The sequence below is a fragment of the Notolabrus celidotus genome, chromosome 10, assembly GCF_009762535.1.
Source record: "Notolabrus celidotus isolate fNotCel1 chromosome 10, fNotCel1.pri, whole genome shotgun sequence".
Taxonomy (NCBI): domain Eukaryota; kingdom Metazoa; phylum Chordata; class Actinopteri; order Labriformes; family Labridae; genus Notolabrus; species Notolabrus celidotus.
This window is the reverse complement of record NC_048281.1, coordinates 461,107-481,260: the sequence shown is the minus strand read 5'-3', so window position 1 is coordinate 481,260 and position 20,154 is coordinate 461,107. Positions and strand designations below refer to the sequence as shown.

General features: G+C 41.3%; 1 protein-coding gene across 1 annotated transcript in view; it reads left to right on the top strand.

Moving 5' to 3' along the window:
• Positions 1 to 20,154, top strand: part of spegb (striated muscle enriched protein kinase b) — a 56,149-nt gene that overhangs the window by 23,648 nt on the left and 12,347 nt on the right. The window contains exons 9-31 of the mRNA XM_034693207.1: positions 2,218 to 2,393; positions 2,602 to 2,862; positions 2,987 to 3,145; positions 4,989 to 5,178; positions 5,278 to 5,507; positions 5,698 to 5,817; positions 5,946 to 6,050; positions 7,374 to 7,580; positions 7,658 to 7,781; positions 8,527 to 8,699; positions 8,785 to 8,897; positions 9,407 to 9,575; positions 9,703 to 9,799; positions 10,003 to 10,203; positions 10,404 to 10,461; positions 10,878 to 10,955; positions 11,096 to 11,268; positions 11,356 to 11,382; positions 13,043 to 13,195; positions 15,928 to 15,970; positions 16,062 to 16,130; positions 16,237 to 18,964; positions 19,087 to 19,236. Coding sequence (XP_034549098.1) covers positions 2,218 to 2,393; positions 2,602 to 2,862; positions 2,987 to 3,145; positions 4,989 to 5,178; positions 5,278 to 5,507; positions 5,698 to 5,817; positions 5,946 to 6,050; positions 7,374 to 7,580; positions 7,658 to 7,781; positions 8,527 to 8,699; positions 8,785 to 8,897; positions 9,407 to 9,575; positions 9,703 to 9,799; positions 10,003 to 10,203; positions 10,404 to 10,461; positions 10,878 to 10,955; positions 11,096 to 11,268; positions 11,356 to 11,382; positions 13,043 to 13,195; positions 15,928 to 15,970; positions 16,062 to 16,130; positions 16,237 to 18,964; positions 19,087 to 19,236 — 5,804 coding nt within the window. The remainder of the gene's footprint in view (positions 1 to 2,217; positions 2,394 to 2,601; positions 2,863 to 2,986; positions 3,146 to 4,988; positions 5,179 to 5,277; positions 5,508 to 5,697; positions 5,818 to 5,945; positions 6,051 to 7,373; positions 7,581 to 7,657; positions 7,782 to 8,526; positions 8,700 to 8,784; positions 8,898 to 9,406; positions 9,576 to 9,702; positions 9,800 to 10,002; positions 10,204 to 10,403; positions 10,462 to 10,877; positions 10,956 to 11,095; positions 11,269 to 11,355; positions 11,383 to 13,042; positions 13,196 to 15,927; positions 15,971 to 16,061; positions 16,131 to 16,236; positions 18,965 to 19,086; positions 19,237 to 20,154) is intronic.

The window sequence follows — 20,154 nt, the reverse complement described above, 5'->3', positions numbered from 1 at the left end:
GCCCTTTGAGGGGTAAACGGGTGGGGATGTCCGTTATGACAGAAACAGACACAAGGTTAAAAAAAAGTTTTGATAAACTCCTTGTCATCAAAGATGAAGATTCATTTCAGAGTGCCGTGAACTGACTGTCTGTCCAGTGCGTCTGTCACTGCAGGTGCATTCAGGGACCGTTGTAAAAGTGCAATACAGACCTTTCATGGCATTTTCATGTGAATCAAGAGAATTGAAATACAGTCACAGTGGTCAAATCAAGAAGGTTTTCCTTTGGGCTTTTTGGAGGCACAGGCTGAATTATTTAACTGAAGATATTACACAAGCAAAAGTGTTAAAGGAGTGTTGATGATTTTAACACTTGGTACAACCCTGATACTGATATCTGATCGACTACATGAATTATTTAAAGAGTGAAGATGTTTGGACAACAATCAGAGACTAAAATGTTTGGAGTTTTCATCGACTAAAACTATAGAGGGCTGAAAAGACTAAAATGTGACTAAAACTAACAGGCATCTTCCTCTAAAGACTAAATCTAAAATAGCCGCCAAAATGAACACTGCTGCAAGGTGACTTATTTTGTAACTTTTCTGTTGTCATGATATCAAGGCTATGAGTGATGCATAATTTGGGGCATCCCTGAGTTGACTGACAGGTGGGTGCGTTGTAGCCGCTAAGCTTTGGTCTCCGCCTCTTTTCTTGTGCCTATATTGGTCAGAAGTTTTTTATCGTCAGCATTTCTAATAAGGTGACTGCCATCTTTGAGCTTTCATAACGCCTCTTCTGAAACCGATGGGTGACATCAATGAGACTACGTCCATATTGAACATAGTTAGCAAAAACATGCAGTATCCTGTTGGATTTTCAAAATAAAGCCTTGAATTGGTGTTAATACACAAGCAGTATTTTGTGCAACTTCCAAATCAGATTTTGTTTCGTGGCTTTCAGTCTGAGCACGTTTTGAACTTAAAATAGTGAACCAGACCTTTACAGGGTTTTGGGCTTTACCACCATGACAATTTTTAGGGAACAGAACAACAAGGTTTAGGTCTCGATCAAGCACCAACCTCGGGTCTCAAAATATGAAGCCCATGCAGAAGTGTAGTAAACTGCAATTCATCAAGCATCTGCTTGAGGCTGGCTGCAGAACGATGTAAACCACATACACACCCATTCAAAGAAGACGATCTTTACAGCAGAAATAAACATGTTTACATTCTGGTTCAAAAAACGACTTGGCTCTACGTAGCTAATTTCTCTATCGGCACACACTGTGGGGCAAGTTCAGAAGATATTAAGATTACGAGTTTTTGCCCAAATAAGGACATGACTGACTTGACTGACAGGCGGAGACACATAGCTGTTGGCTAGGAGGCTCAAACCCCGCCTCTTTACCTCACACTAAGTTTGGTTGAGTTCAGCATTTCCAATATGGCTGCCGCCGCAGCTGCCTGGCTTCAAAACAGAGCTCAGGAACAGATGGGTGACATCAGGGAGACTACATCCATTATGTATACAGTCTATTACTTTCATAGTTATGTATTTACAAGAGGACATGTTGCCTCACATCAAAATCAAATTCGGTCAACTGAATTCAAGTCCAGTCTTTAATTGACTCATTCATCACCAAACCAAACCTTATCATTCTTTTTTCTATCCTTATTGTTCAAAAGAATACTTTGAAATACTTAAAGAATCTAACATGACCAGGGACAAGACTCGGGCTTATAAACAGGACCTTAAATTGGAACAAAAGACCAGGAATCAATTGTAATTTCTATTCCTCATTTTCACAGCAGTTTGAATTGAAATTGAGAGTGACAGCCTCAGCAAAGATGGATTTGTATTGACTAACACATCGTAGGTGTTGCTGTTTTTGTGGAATTTGTTGACATTAAGAGAAATACAGAATACTGTCAGCCTTATCTTTTAATATAGGAGACGAGAATAGGCTGAGTCACTCAGGCAGGTTCTGTCACTGGAGTTAGTCATGGCTCTCCAGAGACAATAGCAGAGAAGAAAGTGCTAAACATAATATTGGCAGTCCTGGATAATGTATCCCACCCCCATCCCCTACCTACCAGCCAGAGCAGAGCTTGCTGCTGAAAAGTGTGTGCTTGGTCATCTTTTAATGCATAAATATGATATAAAAAAACCCAAACTGTGAGTGGTGTACGAGTGATTCATCACTTGTTTTAAAGCAACATTTCTGCTCTTTTGCAGGCTGAGGGACAGAGTTACAGTGAAGTCAGGCCCACGCCACATTGTCCGGGAGACAGAAGAAGGCACTTTTGAAATGACCATCAAGTCAGCAGTAAAATCCGACTCTGGGATTTACACCTGTAAAATTATCAATGAGTACGGGACGAAGCAGTGTGAAGGAAAGCTGGAAGTGAAAGGTAAGCTTCTTTTAAGATAACTTGTTTTTTGAATCTTAGGTTCATAAAATGTTCAGTTGAGATCACTACTATCCACCACACTACAGATGGATTCTTATTTAATTACTCATACCATAACATTCATAATAACCTGAGACTAGTTCATAACACACATGTCCAGGTCTCACTTATCAGCACTCTTCAGGAAATGTCCTCTATTTAAACTCAGCTCCACCAGTTGAGCCGGGTCTGGCTGTGATCCGTCCGGTCAGGGACATCACAGCCAAGGCCGGAGAGACCGTTCTGTTCGAGTGTCATGTCATGGGACCGAAGGACACTGACGTGGACTGGCTGGCAGATGGGAGACTGATCCAGCCGGCATTGCTCAACTGTAAGATGCACTTTGACGGAAGAAAGTGCCGCCTGCTGCTCAACTCGGTACACGAGGATGACAGCGGGACGTACATGTGCAAGCTTAGCACTGCTAAAGGTACATCTTGAGAATAAATAACACATAATATTTAGTATTTATAATGAATTATAACTGAAATAAGTATTTGTGTTGTCCTCACTCTCTTTTCTGCTCTGTCTTAAATCCATTTTTGACTCTTCAGAGGAGGTGACATCATGCGGCAAACTCAAAGTCCTTCCATCAATTGAGCCTCTCTTCACTCGCAAGCTGGATGTTCTGGAAGTGATTGAGGGGCGTAACGCTCGATTCGACTGCAAAGTCAGCGGGACGCCTGCTCCCAAAGTCATCTGGAGTCACTTTGGTAGGTTATGCTCTCTACTGTTTAGGATACACATGATGCGCATAGAAAGAAAACCTTCATTCTAAATGTTTGAAGGAGGTGTTCACACATCCGTCTCACTCCTGGAGCAGATGCGTAGAGGGGAACGACTGTAGCCATGACGAAGGAAAGTGATGCTGAGCAGGGGCGGTGTGTGGGTTTCTCTTCTCAAGGCTACATTATAAATGTTCACATTAACCTGTTATCACACGTCAAAAACACTTTCAGTGTTCAGTACTTTTAGGACACTGACCCTTTACAAAACATTTCTCAAGAAGGATGCAAACACACCTTTTAGTGCGAAGGAGTCAGGGTAAATGAAATGTTAGCATAGCCACCTACTACACTCTGCTCTATGTCACAGGTGACTCATGAACTACAGAAAGTTTTGCATTTCAGATTTTGAGTTGAACTTTATTTCAACTGTAGCAGAGTCTCCATGTAGATCTCTGTTGCAGAGGGTTGTTATATCACATAGTGTAGATCAGGGGTGTCCAAAGTACGGCCCGGGGGCCAATTGCGGCCCCAGGTCCATTTATTTATGGCCCCAAGCTTCCATCTTAAATTGTGTTATTTATAGCAAAGAAATTAATCAGTTTCTTTCTACAAACAAAACTAAATTCAATCCAGAAACATCTCAAAAAGCTTCATATGGAGTACCTGTCTAAAGCCAAAGCTCTGGGAATTCTGCAAGGCGGCAATAAAGGAGAAACACAAGAACTCTTAAAGTTGACAAGTTTTCAAATTAATGTTTTTATCATGATGTGAAAATGTTCTTGATGAACACTAAAACTTCAGAAGACACAAGAGGACACAAGACAAGATCAAATTATGAAATTGTGCAGAAAAGGCAAAATTTGGTGCAACAAAAATGTTCAGAACTCAGGAAAACAATTATTTTGTTCTTAAAATGTTGCCTGCTTGTCAGAAAGGTCTTAAAAACCACATAAAAAAGAAGTGTGATGAAATCTAGATCATGATCCTGCCATAGGAAAATAATGATACAATACTTTTCCCACATTGCCCGACCCTAATGAAAAACATTTTCCTCCAGAAGAAGATAACATTTGCTCATGTGTACATGGCTTGTGGAGAGCTGAGGACTACCTAGTTACTGATTTATTGAGACAAAATTTACAATGATTGTTATTAAATGAATATTTCATATATAACTTTTGGGATTCCTAAGTCTCAGTAGGAGCCACTGGCCCTGAGGTATTCTGACAACATCAAATGTGGCCCTCTTTGAAAAAAGTTTGGACACCCCTGGTGTAGATTATAATGGATAAATCATCAAGAAATTACACCACACATTAAAAAAAAATGTTAATGTAAGTTTGAACTAGTTTTTGGTGTAAAATTCAGATGTTAGTGAAATTGTTGACTTTATAAACTGATAGATTAAAGTAGTTAAATGTAGCAGAATTGTAGATGAAAACATGGATAAAGCAAAAGATAAACAGTTCAAATTCTGCCTTTTTGATCCTTTTAGTATCAGAGGTCACATGTTAAGACTCATTTTAAAGGCTCTCCAGGGTTTATCCTTTTTATTTGGGGGGAAAATGTCCAACAGTTATGTGAAGTTGCATTTATGACATATTTTTAAGTATACAGATGGTGATGGTTATGGTAATATGCTGTAATATAACTCTTTGCTTAGACTTATATTCAACAAAAAATCTTGCATAACACGGTTTAATTTGCTGATAAAGTATTTTCAGAGGAAGGTACGCCAATAGAAAAGTTTGAGAACAGCTCTGACCCTGAAAATCTGTGCTTTTTGTAAAACATGATGGGTGAATACAGAATCTTCTCTTCTCTGTAGACCATCCGCTCACAGAAAGTGAGGACATCCGTATTCTTCAGGAAGCCGGCCGCCATTCTCTCATCATTTCCCATGTGACCAATGAGGATGAGGGTTTTTACACCGTCACTGCCCATAACCCACATGGTGACGCAGAGAGCTCTGCAGAACTTTACATACAAGAACCTCGGCCAGCCATCTCCTCACAGATGTAAGAGCTTGGTTTTCATTGGATTACAGGGCAAAGGGGTTTTATGTTTATGGACTTTAAATTGAATCCCGTATGTGCTCTGTCTTTCCTCCCACTCAGGGCCAAACTGGAGAAGATGCCGTCGATCCCAGAGGAGCCAGAGGTCCCAGAGAACGAGGTGGAACGGTTCACGATGCCAGACTTCATCAAACCTCTTTATGACCTGGATGTGATCGAGGGGAAGGAGGCTGTGCTCAAATGTAGAGTGGCTGGTTTGCCATATCCAACCATTGTCTGGTTCCACAACGGCAAAAGGATTGAGAGCACAGAGGACAGAAAGATGACGCAGTGTGAGTGTTTCAAAAGAACTTTCACCCAATGTTCAGGCCGGTCAGAGTAATAAAGGAATTATCAAAGTGAAAGAAAAGTGAATATTTGATTGAAGTGAAAATTAACAAGACATTTAATTAACTGTATCAAAAAAGGAAGGCAAGAATGAATTGCTGACAGGGTGGTGAATCCTTTTATCACTGTTTGTAGTCCGTGATGTGCACAGCCTGGTGATCCGCTCTGTGTGCCATGCCCACGGTGGAGTCTACAAGAGTGTCATCTCAAACAAAATAGGCAAAGCCACCTGCTACGCTCATCTCTACGTCACAGGTGACTCATGCACTACAGCAACTTCTGCATTTCAGTCTCTGACTGTTAACTTGATTTTAATAGCAGCAGAGTCTGCATCCACATCAGAGAAATGTATGGATCTCTAATTTCATTGTCATTATTTTCAGATATCCTCCCTGACCCTCCTGATGGGACTCCAGTGATAGAGTCCATTACTGGTAAAACCATCATCTTAAGCTGGAAGAAACCAAGAAGACTGGACCCTTCAATTGGTACGCATGAACCTGTTAAACAAAACAAAAAAATGTTTGTGTAGAATTGATCTTTTAGAGAAGAGTGCAAACACAGAAAGTACAATAAATGAAACAGACACCAAGCAAAGTTAGAGAAGTTAGACATGGTGGTTAATCAATTGATCAATCAGACTTTATTTATAAAGTGATTTTCATACAATCACATTGTAACACAAAGTGCTGTACATAAAAACAACTTCAAATAGAATCAATTACAAAAAGATCCCATCCCCAGACTCAACCACAAACCCACCCCTCAATCCCAAGGTTAAGAACAAATGATATGTAACAATAATAATAAAAACAATAAAAATGTAATTAAAAATAAAAAATAAAAAAGAAGTTGCTGAACGAACTGAGGAAAAGCTCTCATGATATCTTAATGAGAAAAACACTGGAGGAAAAATAAGATGTTAAAACTCAACACAGGAAATTAAACTCACCAAAATAAAATACATTTCTAAAATAATAAAACACTAAAATATTAAACCAGAAAAAGAAAATGAATGGTAAATGGTAAATGGACTTGTACTTATATAGTGCTTTTCTAGTCTTTCTGACCACTCAAAGTCCTTTTACACACTATGGTAGAGGCTGCTATGTAGTGAGGGACCATCAGTGTTAGCTTATCTCATTCGTTCACATTCACACACCTCTGAACAACAGAGGGAGCAATTCGGGGTCTAGTGTCTAGCTATGGGACACTTCGGCATGTGACTGCTGGAGCTGGGATCGAACCACCAACCTTCCGATGGATAGACGACTGACCCTACCCACTGAGCCACAGCTGCCCCTATAATAAGATGCTATACTTAAAAAATAAAATAAATAAGTACAGAAATAAATAAAATAGAATAAAAGTGACTAAAATTTGAACTAGATAATAAATAAATAAATAAATAAATAAATACATGAATAAATGAATCTATGAATGAATAAATGAATACATGAATGAATAAATGAATACATGAATGAATAAATGAATACATGAATGAATAAATGAATACATGAATGAATAAATGAATAAATGAAGCTGTTATAAGAGTGAAACTCAGTTAAAATTGAGACTAAAAAGGTAGATCTTAAGTTTGCTTTTAAAAATGTTTAAATAATGATAAATGTTTAATAAAGATGTGTTACCCTTTAAAAGAAGCATAATGACATATGGTAGCGTGTTTGGATTGAATGATGAACTTTACTTGCTGTAGTCTAACTCCAGATTCATCTGTTGTGTTTTAGAGAAGAAAGGAAAGTCGTTTCATCATCATGCTTTATTCTTTATTTAACAATTTATGCTTTCAGATCCCAGCACCCTAATGTATGCCATCCAACAACAAGCCCTGGGCTCCATCCAGTGGACCATCATAGCTTCTGGCCTAAAGGAGACCATCTACACTATCACCACCCTCTCAAAAAACGTGCGCTATGCCTTCAGGGTCCTGACCATCACCTCCAAAGCCTTCAGCAAGCCCTCAACTGCTACCGACCCAGTGCAGCTCCTGGACAGAGGTACATTCTCCGCTCTCACTGAGCCTCCATCCATCAGTCTGCTGTTACACTTTATTAAAACGATCTTCTCCTCTTAGGTGTCTATCTTCAGGAGGCTCCAGTGATTGTTGATAAACCAGAAATCGTATATGTGATTGAAAACCAGTCAGTCACCATCACCGTGACGCTCAATCATGTCAACGCTGCAGTCATCTGGAAGAGGTATCTGCATCATGTTGAGCTTCTCTTAGAATTGAACCTGAGAATCATTGAGGTCAGCTACCACTGCCAGCTTTATCACATCATGATGACGAAGATAAACACATCAACAATTAATTCAACTTAATGTGCCTCATTTCATTCGATCATTAACATAGTTGTGTATAAATAAATGTTGCATATGAGTCACCATATTTCCTCCTTTCTGGTGGGTTAAAATCAGAATCCTGCACTTCTCAATATTTAAAGAAAGAAGAGGATACAAAAAAATCCTGAGCTCATAGTAACATCTAATAAGTCTATTACATACAAATGTGTTGACATTTAAAAATGACACTCATTTTAACCCTCAATCCATCAACCCTTCTACAATCGCCTGCAGAGATACTAACAACGTTCAGATCTCCACGTAGGTGTGTAAAAGCAATGCAGCTGTGAGTGCACTGTTAAACATGACATCCTGGTTGTTTGAAATGTGAGGTAAAGTTTAATGATGGTAAAGTTGCCACTTTATGTCCCCATTATAAAACATGATAACCAGGCTGCATGACAGACAGGAATAAATAAGTATGACAGTGCATACAGGCAGCTGTTTAAGTCCAAGGGATTAACACAGATTCCAAACCAGTGAAGTCTGTTGTAGTGACCTGAGCTACACTCGAGCAGCAGCCAAAAGTGCACGGTCATAGTCTGCTGCTCTTCAACATAAAATATATTCAACATGGTTTAAAATCAAACTTTTCAACAGGCGAGGAGTGGTCCTGTCCAGTAAGCCCGGTGTGTACGAGATGACGATGCCAGATGACGACCAGCACACGCTGAAGCTGCTCAAAGTGAAGACTTCTGATATCGGAGAGATGACGTATGTGGCATCCAACAAACATGGCAGCGACAGCTGTACCTTCAATGTGGAGTTAGCTGGTAGGCATTGGATAAATTTACCCGTCCAGTAGTCTATCTAGAGCTCAGCTAACTTTGATCTATACTTCTGCAAATGTGTCCACAGCTCCACCCACGTTTGAAACTATCATGGAGGACCTGGACGTTAGTACTGGAGAGACACCACGCTTTGCTGTGGTTGTGGAGGGAAAACCCATTCCTGACATCCTCTGGTTCAAGGTGTCTTTCTGTTTTAGTATTTCTTCCTAGTCATTTTAGGGTTAGCTAACGTATTAGCTAAACTTGTATAGAATTTTACCCAATATATACGGTGGTGGAAAAAGGTTTTCGGACAAATATTGCATTGAGAATCACTCTTAGGTCTTCAAGTGCAATTTCTTTCAGTCCAGTCACAGCCAGGTTTATTTATTCTTTGTTCAGTTTTGAACACATTCTCTGTTATTTGTTGACTTTGATACCGACAATGTTGAGAACGGACATAATGAAACTGTCAAGAATTTAGCTTTATTAGTTTTCTTGTAAACAATAAACAGAAAAATATCATTTGTATTTGTTTATGTCTGTCTAATGCTTGAAACACAAAAATGATTTTTCCACAAATATTTCAGGACAATATTTGAGATTGTGTAAAATTGTAAGGGTGTCCGAAAACCTTTTTCCACCACTGTATATATTTTTTCTGTTCAAACCTTTACGTTTCTTTGCTGACACACTGTATTTGCTTTCAGAATGATACCCTGCTGTCAGAGAGCAGTCATTACACATTTGTGTACGATGATAATGAATGTTCCCTGGTGGTCCTAAATGCTCGTCCAGAGGACTCTGGGGTTTATACCTGCACTGCAAGAAACTTGGCAGGATCTGTGTCCTGTAAAGCTGAACTCACTATTCATCAAGGTAACAAGTCCACCCATCAGATACATAAATAACAACACTGCAGGAAAAGAAATAACACACATATTTACCCTAAAGTTATTGTGATGTATTGTGGATCGAGGTAACTAATTAAAACTGCTTCCTGTAGCAAAAGCTAAAGAGAACACATTAGATGATGAGGAGACCATTCTAAGGAAAATGCGCAGACTGACTGACTACTATGACATCCACAAGGAAATAGGAAGGTAGGCTGGTTTTTAGATTGTGTTTGAACCCAATACAAAGATGAATAATAACTCTAGAGAACCTCTGTGTGCACTTGAATCAGTTTTAATTTAATGTCGGAAATGAGTCTGTAGATTTTCAATTATTTCTGTCCTAAAAGTTAATTAACGCTGTCAAACCGATGGGTTAAATGTAATTTCCCTTCTGATTTTTTTTTCTTCAGAGGTGCGTTTTCTTATGTGAAACGTGTTACCCAGAAGGCAGGCAAAATGGAGTATGCTGCGAAGTTTATCTCCACCCGGGCCAAGAAGAAGGCGTCTGCGCTGAGAGAAATGAATCTGCTTTCCAAGCTAGACCACGAGAGGGTCCTTTATTTTCATGATGCCTTTGAGAAAAAGAATGCAGCCATCATCATCACTGAACTGTATCCTTATTATGCAGTTAAAGCACAGAACTCTGATGCAGGCCAGGAAAGATTGTGAAATGTTATCTCATGCAAAAAGGTGTGATTTTTCATATTTGTACTGGGATTATTGTATTGTTCTGTGCATACTCAAGCAATAAGTAATTATTGTACAATGAGCCTCAATTCCCACCGAGGACAGCCTTAATTCATCTTTAAAGATGCCACGAGGAGCTGCTTGACAGATTTACAAGGAAATCTTCTATAATGGAGTCAGACGTAAGTCCTGTGTGTTATGACGACACAGCAAATCTTTTACTTATGGCTGGGGTAGGCAACTTTGGAGGAACCAGCAAGAGTAAGCTGGATTTTAAAAGTCACTTCCCTGCAGAAAACCTGGCCCTTCTGTCAGGTCAGAAACTCCTGATAGTGCACTGCCCTCCCGCTGTCAGAGCAAATATAATAACTAGACCAGTGTATGACCGGCCTGCCACAGCCACTCATTAGTTTCCTTCAGTGAGCTCAGGATTTAATTTAGTGTTAAAGGAGAAGAGAAATTCAGCAGATAAATCATACAAATGTTTCTGAAATAATTTGCCTACCCCGGCTTTGTTTATGATCGATCAGATGATCAAATGTTAATTTATTTGAGAAATGACAGATGTACTGACATGTTTGTGTTTGGGGCACACCAGGTGCGTTCAAGTATAAGACAGCTGCTTGAGGGACTGGACTACCTTCATCATCTAAACATCATACACCTGGACATTAAGGTAGAAAACAGAACTGAGCAACCTGTTCATGGTCTTCTTTTGAATACAAACGCTTTGCATTCAAATGTTTTGGTTTTGTCTTTTGCATATTTATTCTGATTTTTGTTTTTTAATTCTTAATTTTCTTATTCCCTCTTCAGCCTGATAATCTCCTCATGGCCGACCCCCACGGTGATCAGATCAGGATCTGTGACTTCGGCAACGCACTGGCAATAACACCTGATGAGGCTCAGTATTGTAAATACGGCACTCCAGAGTTTGTTGCTCCAGAAATTGTAAATCAGACCCCAGTGTCTAAGGCATCAGACATCTGGTAAAGTACCTCTAGAATTTAAAAGGAATATTTATTTTGTTTGATGTACACACCACTGTTTTCTAATTCTTCTCTCTATATTTCCAGGTCAGTTGGAGTTATTGCATATCTGTGGTGAGTACAGCTTTAATTTAGTTATATTATTGTGTCTTTGTTGTTTACTGTATTCCAGGATGCTGATGTTTTTTACACATCTGTCTTATTAGGTTTAAAAGTCTTTGGGCCCGATCTACTAAAGGTTTGCGTGTATAAAAACACGTGCAAACTTGATAGCGCGCGCAAAGCTGACGTACTAACTGGGAGCACCGAGGATTGCGTCTGTCAAATGAGCAAAATAGCACTCGCTATCCATTTAGCGTGTTTGCCTTCATGAATATGCAGAATACATGTAGATCATCAGAACGCGCAAAATACTGGGAGGAGGAGATGCAAATGTAATCATTTAGCACACGCAATGTGATCTATCAAACCTGAAGCAGATAGCGCGCGCTGTATTTGCGTCTATATTTAGCACGTTTTAAAGGCAGGTGCAAACTGGCACAGCGTTACGCACACATGGCTGTGGTCACTGTAAAGCTCATCATACCATCGCTTTACAACAACAGCTGGGCTTACAAGCATTACTAAATGTTTTAGTCAATCAAACCAAGAGAACAAAATAATAATAATAATAATAAAACAACACAAATTGAAAGCAGTTCAGCACCACGGATAGCGACCGCATCATTCTGACACCCACTTTAACTTTTTCATATAATGAGAGCACAGTAGGTCACTGTATCAACAGATATAAAGTTTAGTAAATTGGCACAGCGGCCCACATCTTCACATACAAACAAAAAATCAATATGAAGTACTCGGCCTACTCACCACTGTTTGGACGAGCATTAAGCTCCGCGGACTTGTCCACGATGCGCTGTATGTCCATTTTCTTTGATCTGTCGTTCTCAATAGATAACATGACATGTCCACTCAGTCTCTCCTGTCCCATCGTGCTCATCAAGGGGTTTTTAGTTAGTTTTAACTTGGAGAATGAGCGCTCACTGAGCTGCTCCAGGCAGCTCTGCGTAACTCCTCATCTCGTGCTTGCAGCAGTGTGTTGGGGTGAATTGACTCAAACATGTTCCCAGTTCCATTTAAGCTGGTGAATCTTTGGGACAGTTGCTGGATGATGATGTCAGGCATTGAAAACGTTCACCCGAAAGTTGCTCCCTGGGACAGTGAGGCGACTGTCTTCATCCAAGTGACGCCTAACTTTTCTAGAGCAAGAGTAGCAGACTAAGCCTCATCAAATCGCTCTCTAAACTCCATCAAAACACTGATTGTGTTTTGGAGTAGAGTAGATGCGTTTATTTCATCGGTAGATCTTCTGTTTTTTCTCACATCATTCACCTTTTCACAGATGGCCTCCCAAATCGTGTTTCTAACACTGAGATGTCTCTGCTGGAGTTCACCGATGTGTTTATTTCCCTCCTCCACAAAGACCTCCAACTCCATGTCTTCAAACTTCATTTATCACTTAAGACCACTCTGTTCTCTCTAACTCTCCATGGTGACAGCCGATAGCACACGCAAAATCCTCATTAAAATAGGGCGGTCCACACCACTTTTGCACTCGTTATCATTTGCGCACGCAGTCTTAGTAGATCACCCGCAACACGCCCAGAAATAACACGTGCAAAATTATTATTTGCACACGCAAATTAGCGCTCGTTATTTGGGATCTTAGTAGATCAGGCCCTTTGTGTTGATCAGTGTTTTTGTGTGTTTTCAGTCTGACAGGAGTGTCTCCCTTTGCTGGAGAGAATGACCGCAGCTCTGTAATGAACATCAGGAACTATAACGTGGCCTTCGAGGAAAACATGTTTGCTGATCTTTGCAGAGAGGCCAAAGGGTTCATCATAAAGCTGCTCGTAGCAGACAGGCTGTGAGTAACAAGACAGGATCTCTTCTCTTCATGATTTGTTTTATATATTAAAATATTCTGTCAATGAATCAACTGTTTAATTCAGATCTGTATTAAACTACTAAACTGGTCATATGTTTAAAAATTACCAAACCTTTAAAGCTCCTGAGGGGAATTTCTAACTGGTTTTAAAACAGACTGATAAATTGTGATGTCTCTTTATGAGCTACAAAAGCAAATAAAACCATCAGCCATGACATCTTATGTCTGTACTAAGTTATTTGTAATACCTGCTGCTGGGGGGGATGTCAGACAAGAAGTACCTGCAGAATAGTCCTTCTTCACATTTAACATTTTCAGAGAGTGACTCATTGTTTTTAAGATTGGAGGAAAAGATTTTCCTTAGAACTAGCTTCTTTCAAGTGGTATATATTTTTGGACATTGTTGCCTTTAATGGACAGGACAGCTGTAGAGAGACATAAAATCCGGGGAGTAGAGAGTGGGGGAGGACATGCACTAAATGGTCGAGGCTGGAATCGAACCTGCGACCTCTGCAACAAGGGCTATGGCCTCTGTGAATGGGGCACACGCTTAAATCGCTAGGCTGACGGCGCCCCAGAAATAGCTTCTTTCAAACGTAAATGATAACATCTACAAAAAGAGGTACTTCTCTGTCCACATGGGGCGCCAAATTCAACACATTTAGAAAGTTCTTCACAGGAGCTTTAAGGCAGTGATTTTCAACCACTGTGCCGTGGCACACTAGTGTGCCGTGACAGATCGTCAGGTGTGCCGTGGGACATTATCAAATTTCACTTAATTAGTCCCAAAAAATATTATTCATATACTGCAAATAATTTGCCATGTAGTGTGTCTGTGCCTGCAGTGCAGTGACTGGCGGAGTATTTAAATACTTGTCCATGTCCTGACCTGCGCTACCCATCCACTGGGTGGCAATAAAGCACACTTATGACCTTGTTCATTTAAGACAATAGAATTAATGATGCGTGTGAGAGGTGTATGTAACAAGATGTAGGCGTAGAACAGCGATGGATAAATATTCAAAAAGGAAAAAGGAAAACTTCAAACTGGGCCCTGGACAAAACTCTAACTTGGATGAAGAGCATAATATGGGTGGTTGAAAAGGCAACTTTTATGAGAAAAACTACATCTGTGTCTGCGAGAGCTCTGAAAGCTAGCTACTGAGTAGCTGCACTCGTAGCCAAATCAAAAAAGCCACACACTGGGGCAGGGACATTAATACTACCTGCAAAAGCCATTGTAAATAAGATGCTTTGCCCTGACACAGTTAAAGAAGTAGCCAAAGTCCCTCTCTCAGATAAATAGATTCATATATTGAGAGACTAAATGTGTCATTTTGTAAAACTTTTGATTGGTGGTGTGACTCAGGATTTTTTTAATGTATGAAATGTGCCTTGGCTCAAAAAAGGTTGAAAAACACTGCTTTAAGGAAAAACATGAGCCAATACTTCATCTAGAAGCAGTCTGTGTCTCTAAGTTGTGTCTCTAAATGTGGCAATGCAAAAAGGCAAATCAATAACTTGTTTACAGAATATGTGTACATGTGTGAAAAGCCAGGAATAACAATTAGATCACAATGTGCAGTTTCTTCATTCAATCCAGGTTTCATTCACTGTCCTCGGGTTTCATTTGACATTTGTAAATGTTACTGTCTTTATGTTTTTTTTTTCCAGAACCTGTACATTTATTTCACATATAATATAATAATAATAATAATAATAATAATAATAATAATAATAATAATAATAATAATACATTTTATTTCAAGCGCCTTTCCAAACGCTCAAGGACACTTTACAGAGAGGATAAAAAACAATAAAAACAACACAATAAAATTAATAAAAACAACAAGCAGAGTAACACCAAGTTAAAATGAGGCAGTGAAGTTAAACAGAGAATGCAGATTTGAACAGATGGGTTTTGAGTTTTGATTTGAAGAGGGGTAGTGAGTCAGTGTTTCGGATGTCTGGTGGGAGTGAGTTCCAGAGTTGGGGAGCAGAGCGACTGAAAGCTCTGCTCCCCATGGTGCTGAGACGGGCAGGGGGCACAGAGAGGTGGAGGGAGGAGGAAGAAGACCTGTGGGACGAGAGGGGGTGACGATGTGGAGGAGATCAGACAGATACGGGGGGGAGAGGTTATGGATGGCCTTAAATGTATACAGGAGGATTTGGAAGTTGGTTCTGAAGATGACCGGGAGCCAGTGGAACTGCTGGAGGACGGGGGTGATGTGGTAGCAGGAGGGGGTTCTGGTAATGATGCGGGCTGCAGAGTTCTGGACCAGTTGAAGTTTATGGAGGGATTTGTGAGGGACACCGAAGAGGAGTGAATTACAATAATCAATACGGGAGGTGACGAGACTGTGGACCAGGATAGCAGTGGTGTGAGGGGTCAGAGAGGGGCGGAGACGGTTGATGTTGCATATGATCTGTAATAGAACATTTTTAAGAATGAATATATCTCCCCTCCAGTTTTTCCCCACAGAGAGGAACTTGACTTCGTCTGTTATATAAAAGATTTTGTCATTAGATGTTTTATTCATAGATATGAGATGATTTAGACATTTGGCTCAATATTTAATTTTCCTCAGTCTCTGTCTGCAGCTCACATACTGCCACTCATCCACTTGTGCTTTCCCTTTAAAATCATTATGAGTGTGCACTTAATCAGACTAGATTATAGGAAGACTAAAATATGCTGTTCTCTTCTTTAGGAGACCTGATACTCAGGAATGTCTCAGACACCCCTGGTTCAAGGTAAGACAACATCCCTCTACCTTACAGTTCTGAGAAAGGTCCCATCCTTGATTTAATCTCTTCTTTGTTTTGTGTTTTATTTATTATTCAGACTCTCAATAAAGGGAAGGCCATAAACACTGAGGCCCTTAAGAAGTTTGTGTCTCGCAGAAAATGGCAGGTGAGGGATATTTGACTTTACATTCTGTTTCTGTGCGTGTACATATTTTAATGGTTACGTGTGTGTGTGTGTGTTTAAATAATGCATCGTATGTTCTCTGTTTCAGCGCTCACTCATCAGCTACAAATCAAAAATGGTCATGAGGACGATACCTGAGCTGCTGAACGATTCGTCCAGTCACATCTCCATCGCAGTCCCAAGGCACCTTAAAGAAGGGTCACCTTTACCATCATCATCCTCAGATTCTGATGAAGACCTCGATGAACTGCCTTTTATTCCAATGCCACTCAACATGGAGTTCTCTGGATCCAGGATGTCGCTGAATGACATCCAGACTAATGAACAGGAAACAGGAAAACAAGATGGCACAAGTAAAAGGTCCGCTCAAACTCCGGAGGCGATGGAGTGTGATCCTAAACAAATGGATAAAGAAGGGGTCGATGTAACGGGTAAAGGACGCCATCGGAAAAGGTCATCACCAGACAACGACAAGGGCTCCTCAGATGAAGAGGCTCCCGCTGAGCTGCCCCAGAAGTCCGAGCTGAGGAAACCCTTGAGAAGGGGTTCGAGCATGGAGTCGGACAAACCAGAGGGAGGGCGACGGAGAGGGGAGCTACGACGGGGCGGCTCAGCTGACAGTGCTTTGCTGCTCCGGATTACACCTGAGGATGGCGCCGCAGAAGGAAACCAAGAGGATGGCAGGAGAGTTTTGAAGAAAGCTGTCTCCATGGAGCTACCCAGGAGGAGCACCAGCCCAGGAACTGTGAAGATGAGTCAAGAGGACTACGCTCTCAAACTGGAGCTGATGAGACAGCGTCTGCTCCGTGGAGGATCTGTGGACAACAAGATGAGCGGACTCAGAGGACCTCTGTTGGAAACATTAGGAATGGGTGATGAAAAACGGGCAATACCCTCGGATCGGTACTCTCGTACTGCTCGTTTGGGCCCGACCCCCCTTATTAGAGCTGCTTCTAGTGATTCTGCGAGGGATGACATATCCAAACCCAAAATTTTGCGCAAAACTGCATCTTTCAGTCAAGGAGATTCAGAGCCTATAGCTTTACATCGTCGGTCAGGAGCTCCTTTGGAGATTCCTTTGGCTCAGGTAGAAGAGAGGAGGCTGAAGGAGGCTATATCTATGTCATCACTCACCGATCAGACCAAGTTCGATTCCCGTCCAGTGACTCCCAGAGAGCCTTCACCAAAACCACCAACACCAGAGTCTGTTTTACAGGAAAGTCCAACCAAAACAGAAAGTGAGGAATCATTTATGGAGAAAGAGATGAAGACTGATGACAGTATGAACGAAAAGATGGATGGGCTGACTACAGATAGTAACTTTGATGAAAGATCGAGTACAAGTGGCTTCTCGGAGAAGGACATGAGCATATCAGAAGAACCGATGATTGAATCAGAGTATACGGGCCAGACGGTTCCCACACCTCCTCTCGTGGCCGAAAGCTCTAAACTAGAAGAAAAAATGGAGGAGGAAGAGAAAGGAAAAGAGCAAGAAGAAAAGGAAGAGATTATGCAAGAAGAAGAAAGACCTGTGAGCACTGCTGAATCACATGCTAAGGAAGATGAAGAAGTTTCTGAAATGAATGAAGAAGAAGAAGAAGTGAACATGCCACCACCATCCTCTGATATGATCATAAGCACAAGCTCAGTCATGGTGAGACCAACGCAAGAGTCTCCTCAGCCCCCGACGAATGTTGTGTCCACTTATGTCACACCCTCGCTCCCTGCTCGAGTCGTTCTCCCAGATGGAAGGATGTCAGCCTACGCTAGTATAATGCAGACCATCATGGTCCCGTCACTTCAACCTGTGAATGAACAACCTTCAGGCCAGTCCTCACCTATAGCTGGAGACGCTTCGTCATCACCCGTACCAACTGAAGCAGTTTTACGCCCATCTTCACGCACTGGCATGTCTCCTGCTCTGCCCGGTTCACCGAAGCCAATCATCGTCTCAACAACTGAGCACCCTGCTGTGTACTCACGAGTGGCCTCCCCAGAAATGATGACAAAAGAGCCCAGCCCACAAAGGACTCTCACACATTCCCCACCACAACAAGAGCCCTCAGCGGGAATGGACTTTCAAGACATCACCTCCGAGGAGGTCTTCGAGGCCCGCTTCAAGAAACGTGAGTCCTCCCTCTCAAGGAGCCTGAAATTCCTGTCAAGATCAAAAAATGAGGAGAAATCACAAGCGACTTCATCAGACTCCACAGAGTCAGGAGAGGAGGTATACAGACCTGGGCCAGTTGGTGCACCATTGGAATTAGCATCAAGGAGACTTGAGGAGAAGTCAAAGTCAGTCCAGGACCTTCGTGAAGCTCAAAAGGACCAAGGCTTCATGAGAAGACTATCTATGCGGCTGAAGAGAACTCCATCAACTGAGCGCAAGGAGGAACCGACAAAAGAAGATGATTCTTCAAGACGTAGGCTTTCTTGGACTCTCGGCCGCAGAGGATCCCAGGAGAAGAAGGAAGTAGAGATGATGCACGTGGATGGTGGAGGTGACGAAGAACAAGACGAAAAGGATCTTAAGAAACCTAATCAATCTCCAGTGTTGGCAATGCGAAGGAAAATCGAATCCACAGTGGCTGGAATTTCTACCAGAATCAGAAGCTACTCAGAGGAAAGAAGGGCATCAGAGGACAAAGAATCCAAGAGGACACCTATTCTGTCCATGCTTCGCCGTGCCACGTCCGAGAGCAGAGCTCCGAAGGTGGTCAGTGTTCCACAAAACCAGCTGGCAGCTCAGACCAGTAATGGTGCCTCCTCAGAGTCTCTGGACTCGATGTCCAGCATGAAGTCAGACACATTAAAAGGTATCAAGCCATTACTTAAATATTACATGAAAAATGTTAGTTTATATGATTCTGGAGTTCTGTCAAGTGTACGTTTTGAAATGGACGACGATTGATTCAGTTCATCTTTTTTCTCTTGTAAGGTGTTGAAGCTGAGCGTAGATCCCGCTGGGATCGATGGGGCCTGACCAGAGGGAGACGAGACAAGACAGTGTCACAGCCCGACATACCAACAGCAATCTCCAGGGAAAACAGTTCCCTACGCTCACGCCAGTACTCCAAACTGGCTTCTGGTAGGTGACCGAGAGTGCTTATGAGGAGATGTTGATTACATTCTGTCATGGGATCATTTTATGTCTGCATGAAGAAAAAGAAAATGCGAAGAGAAATTGTGTTTCTTTACTCCCTAGAATTAGATAAAGGACTATTCATGGTTCTTACATCGAATATAAGGCTCCTGGCCCGAGCTGCTAGTTAGCTTCTTGGAGAAAGAAATGTTGCTGCGAGGATGCCAGGCAACTGATGAATACTTCCAGAAGTGTTTGCATCAAGTGATACTCTTGAAAGCAACATTTGTGATAAAAGCAACCAGGGTTGATCAAAAGTGGTTACCAATCTTAACGCTGAAGATCTGAGTGTCTGTCATGGATCAGTAAAAACCTACCTTGAAACGGTCGATGATGGCCTAGTTTTAATGTTATAGACCAGTTTACTGAGGTTTAGCTGCTTATCCTGAATACTGTGATAAGCATTCTCAATCTGGTGAAACTCTGAGTGGGTGACTTTTTACTTTTCATGAGACTAACATTAGCTCAGGTGGCTACCCAGTTAGTGTCAGGAGAAATCAATCATCAATCAATCAATCTTTATTTGTATAGCGCCAAATCACAACAAACGTTATCTCAAGACGCTTTTACAAACAGAGCAGGTCTAGACCACTCTATGTCAAATTATGAACAGAGACCCAACACCAAGACAGGATAAGACTCAGTCTGACCCCACCTTAATCCACCATGAGCATTACACCTCACAGTATTTAGCTAGTTACAGCAGAGAGGACAAACTTCCTTTAACAGGCAGAAACCTCGAGCAGAACCAGACTCATGTTAGACAGACATCTGCCTCGACTGAGTTGGGTCTGGAAAGAGGGATAGAGGAGAATAAGAGAGAGAGGGAGCGGTGATAGTGAGGAGATGAGTAGTAGAAGCTGT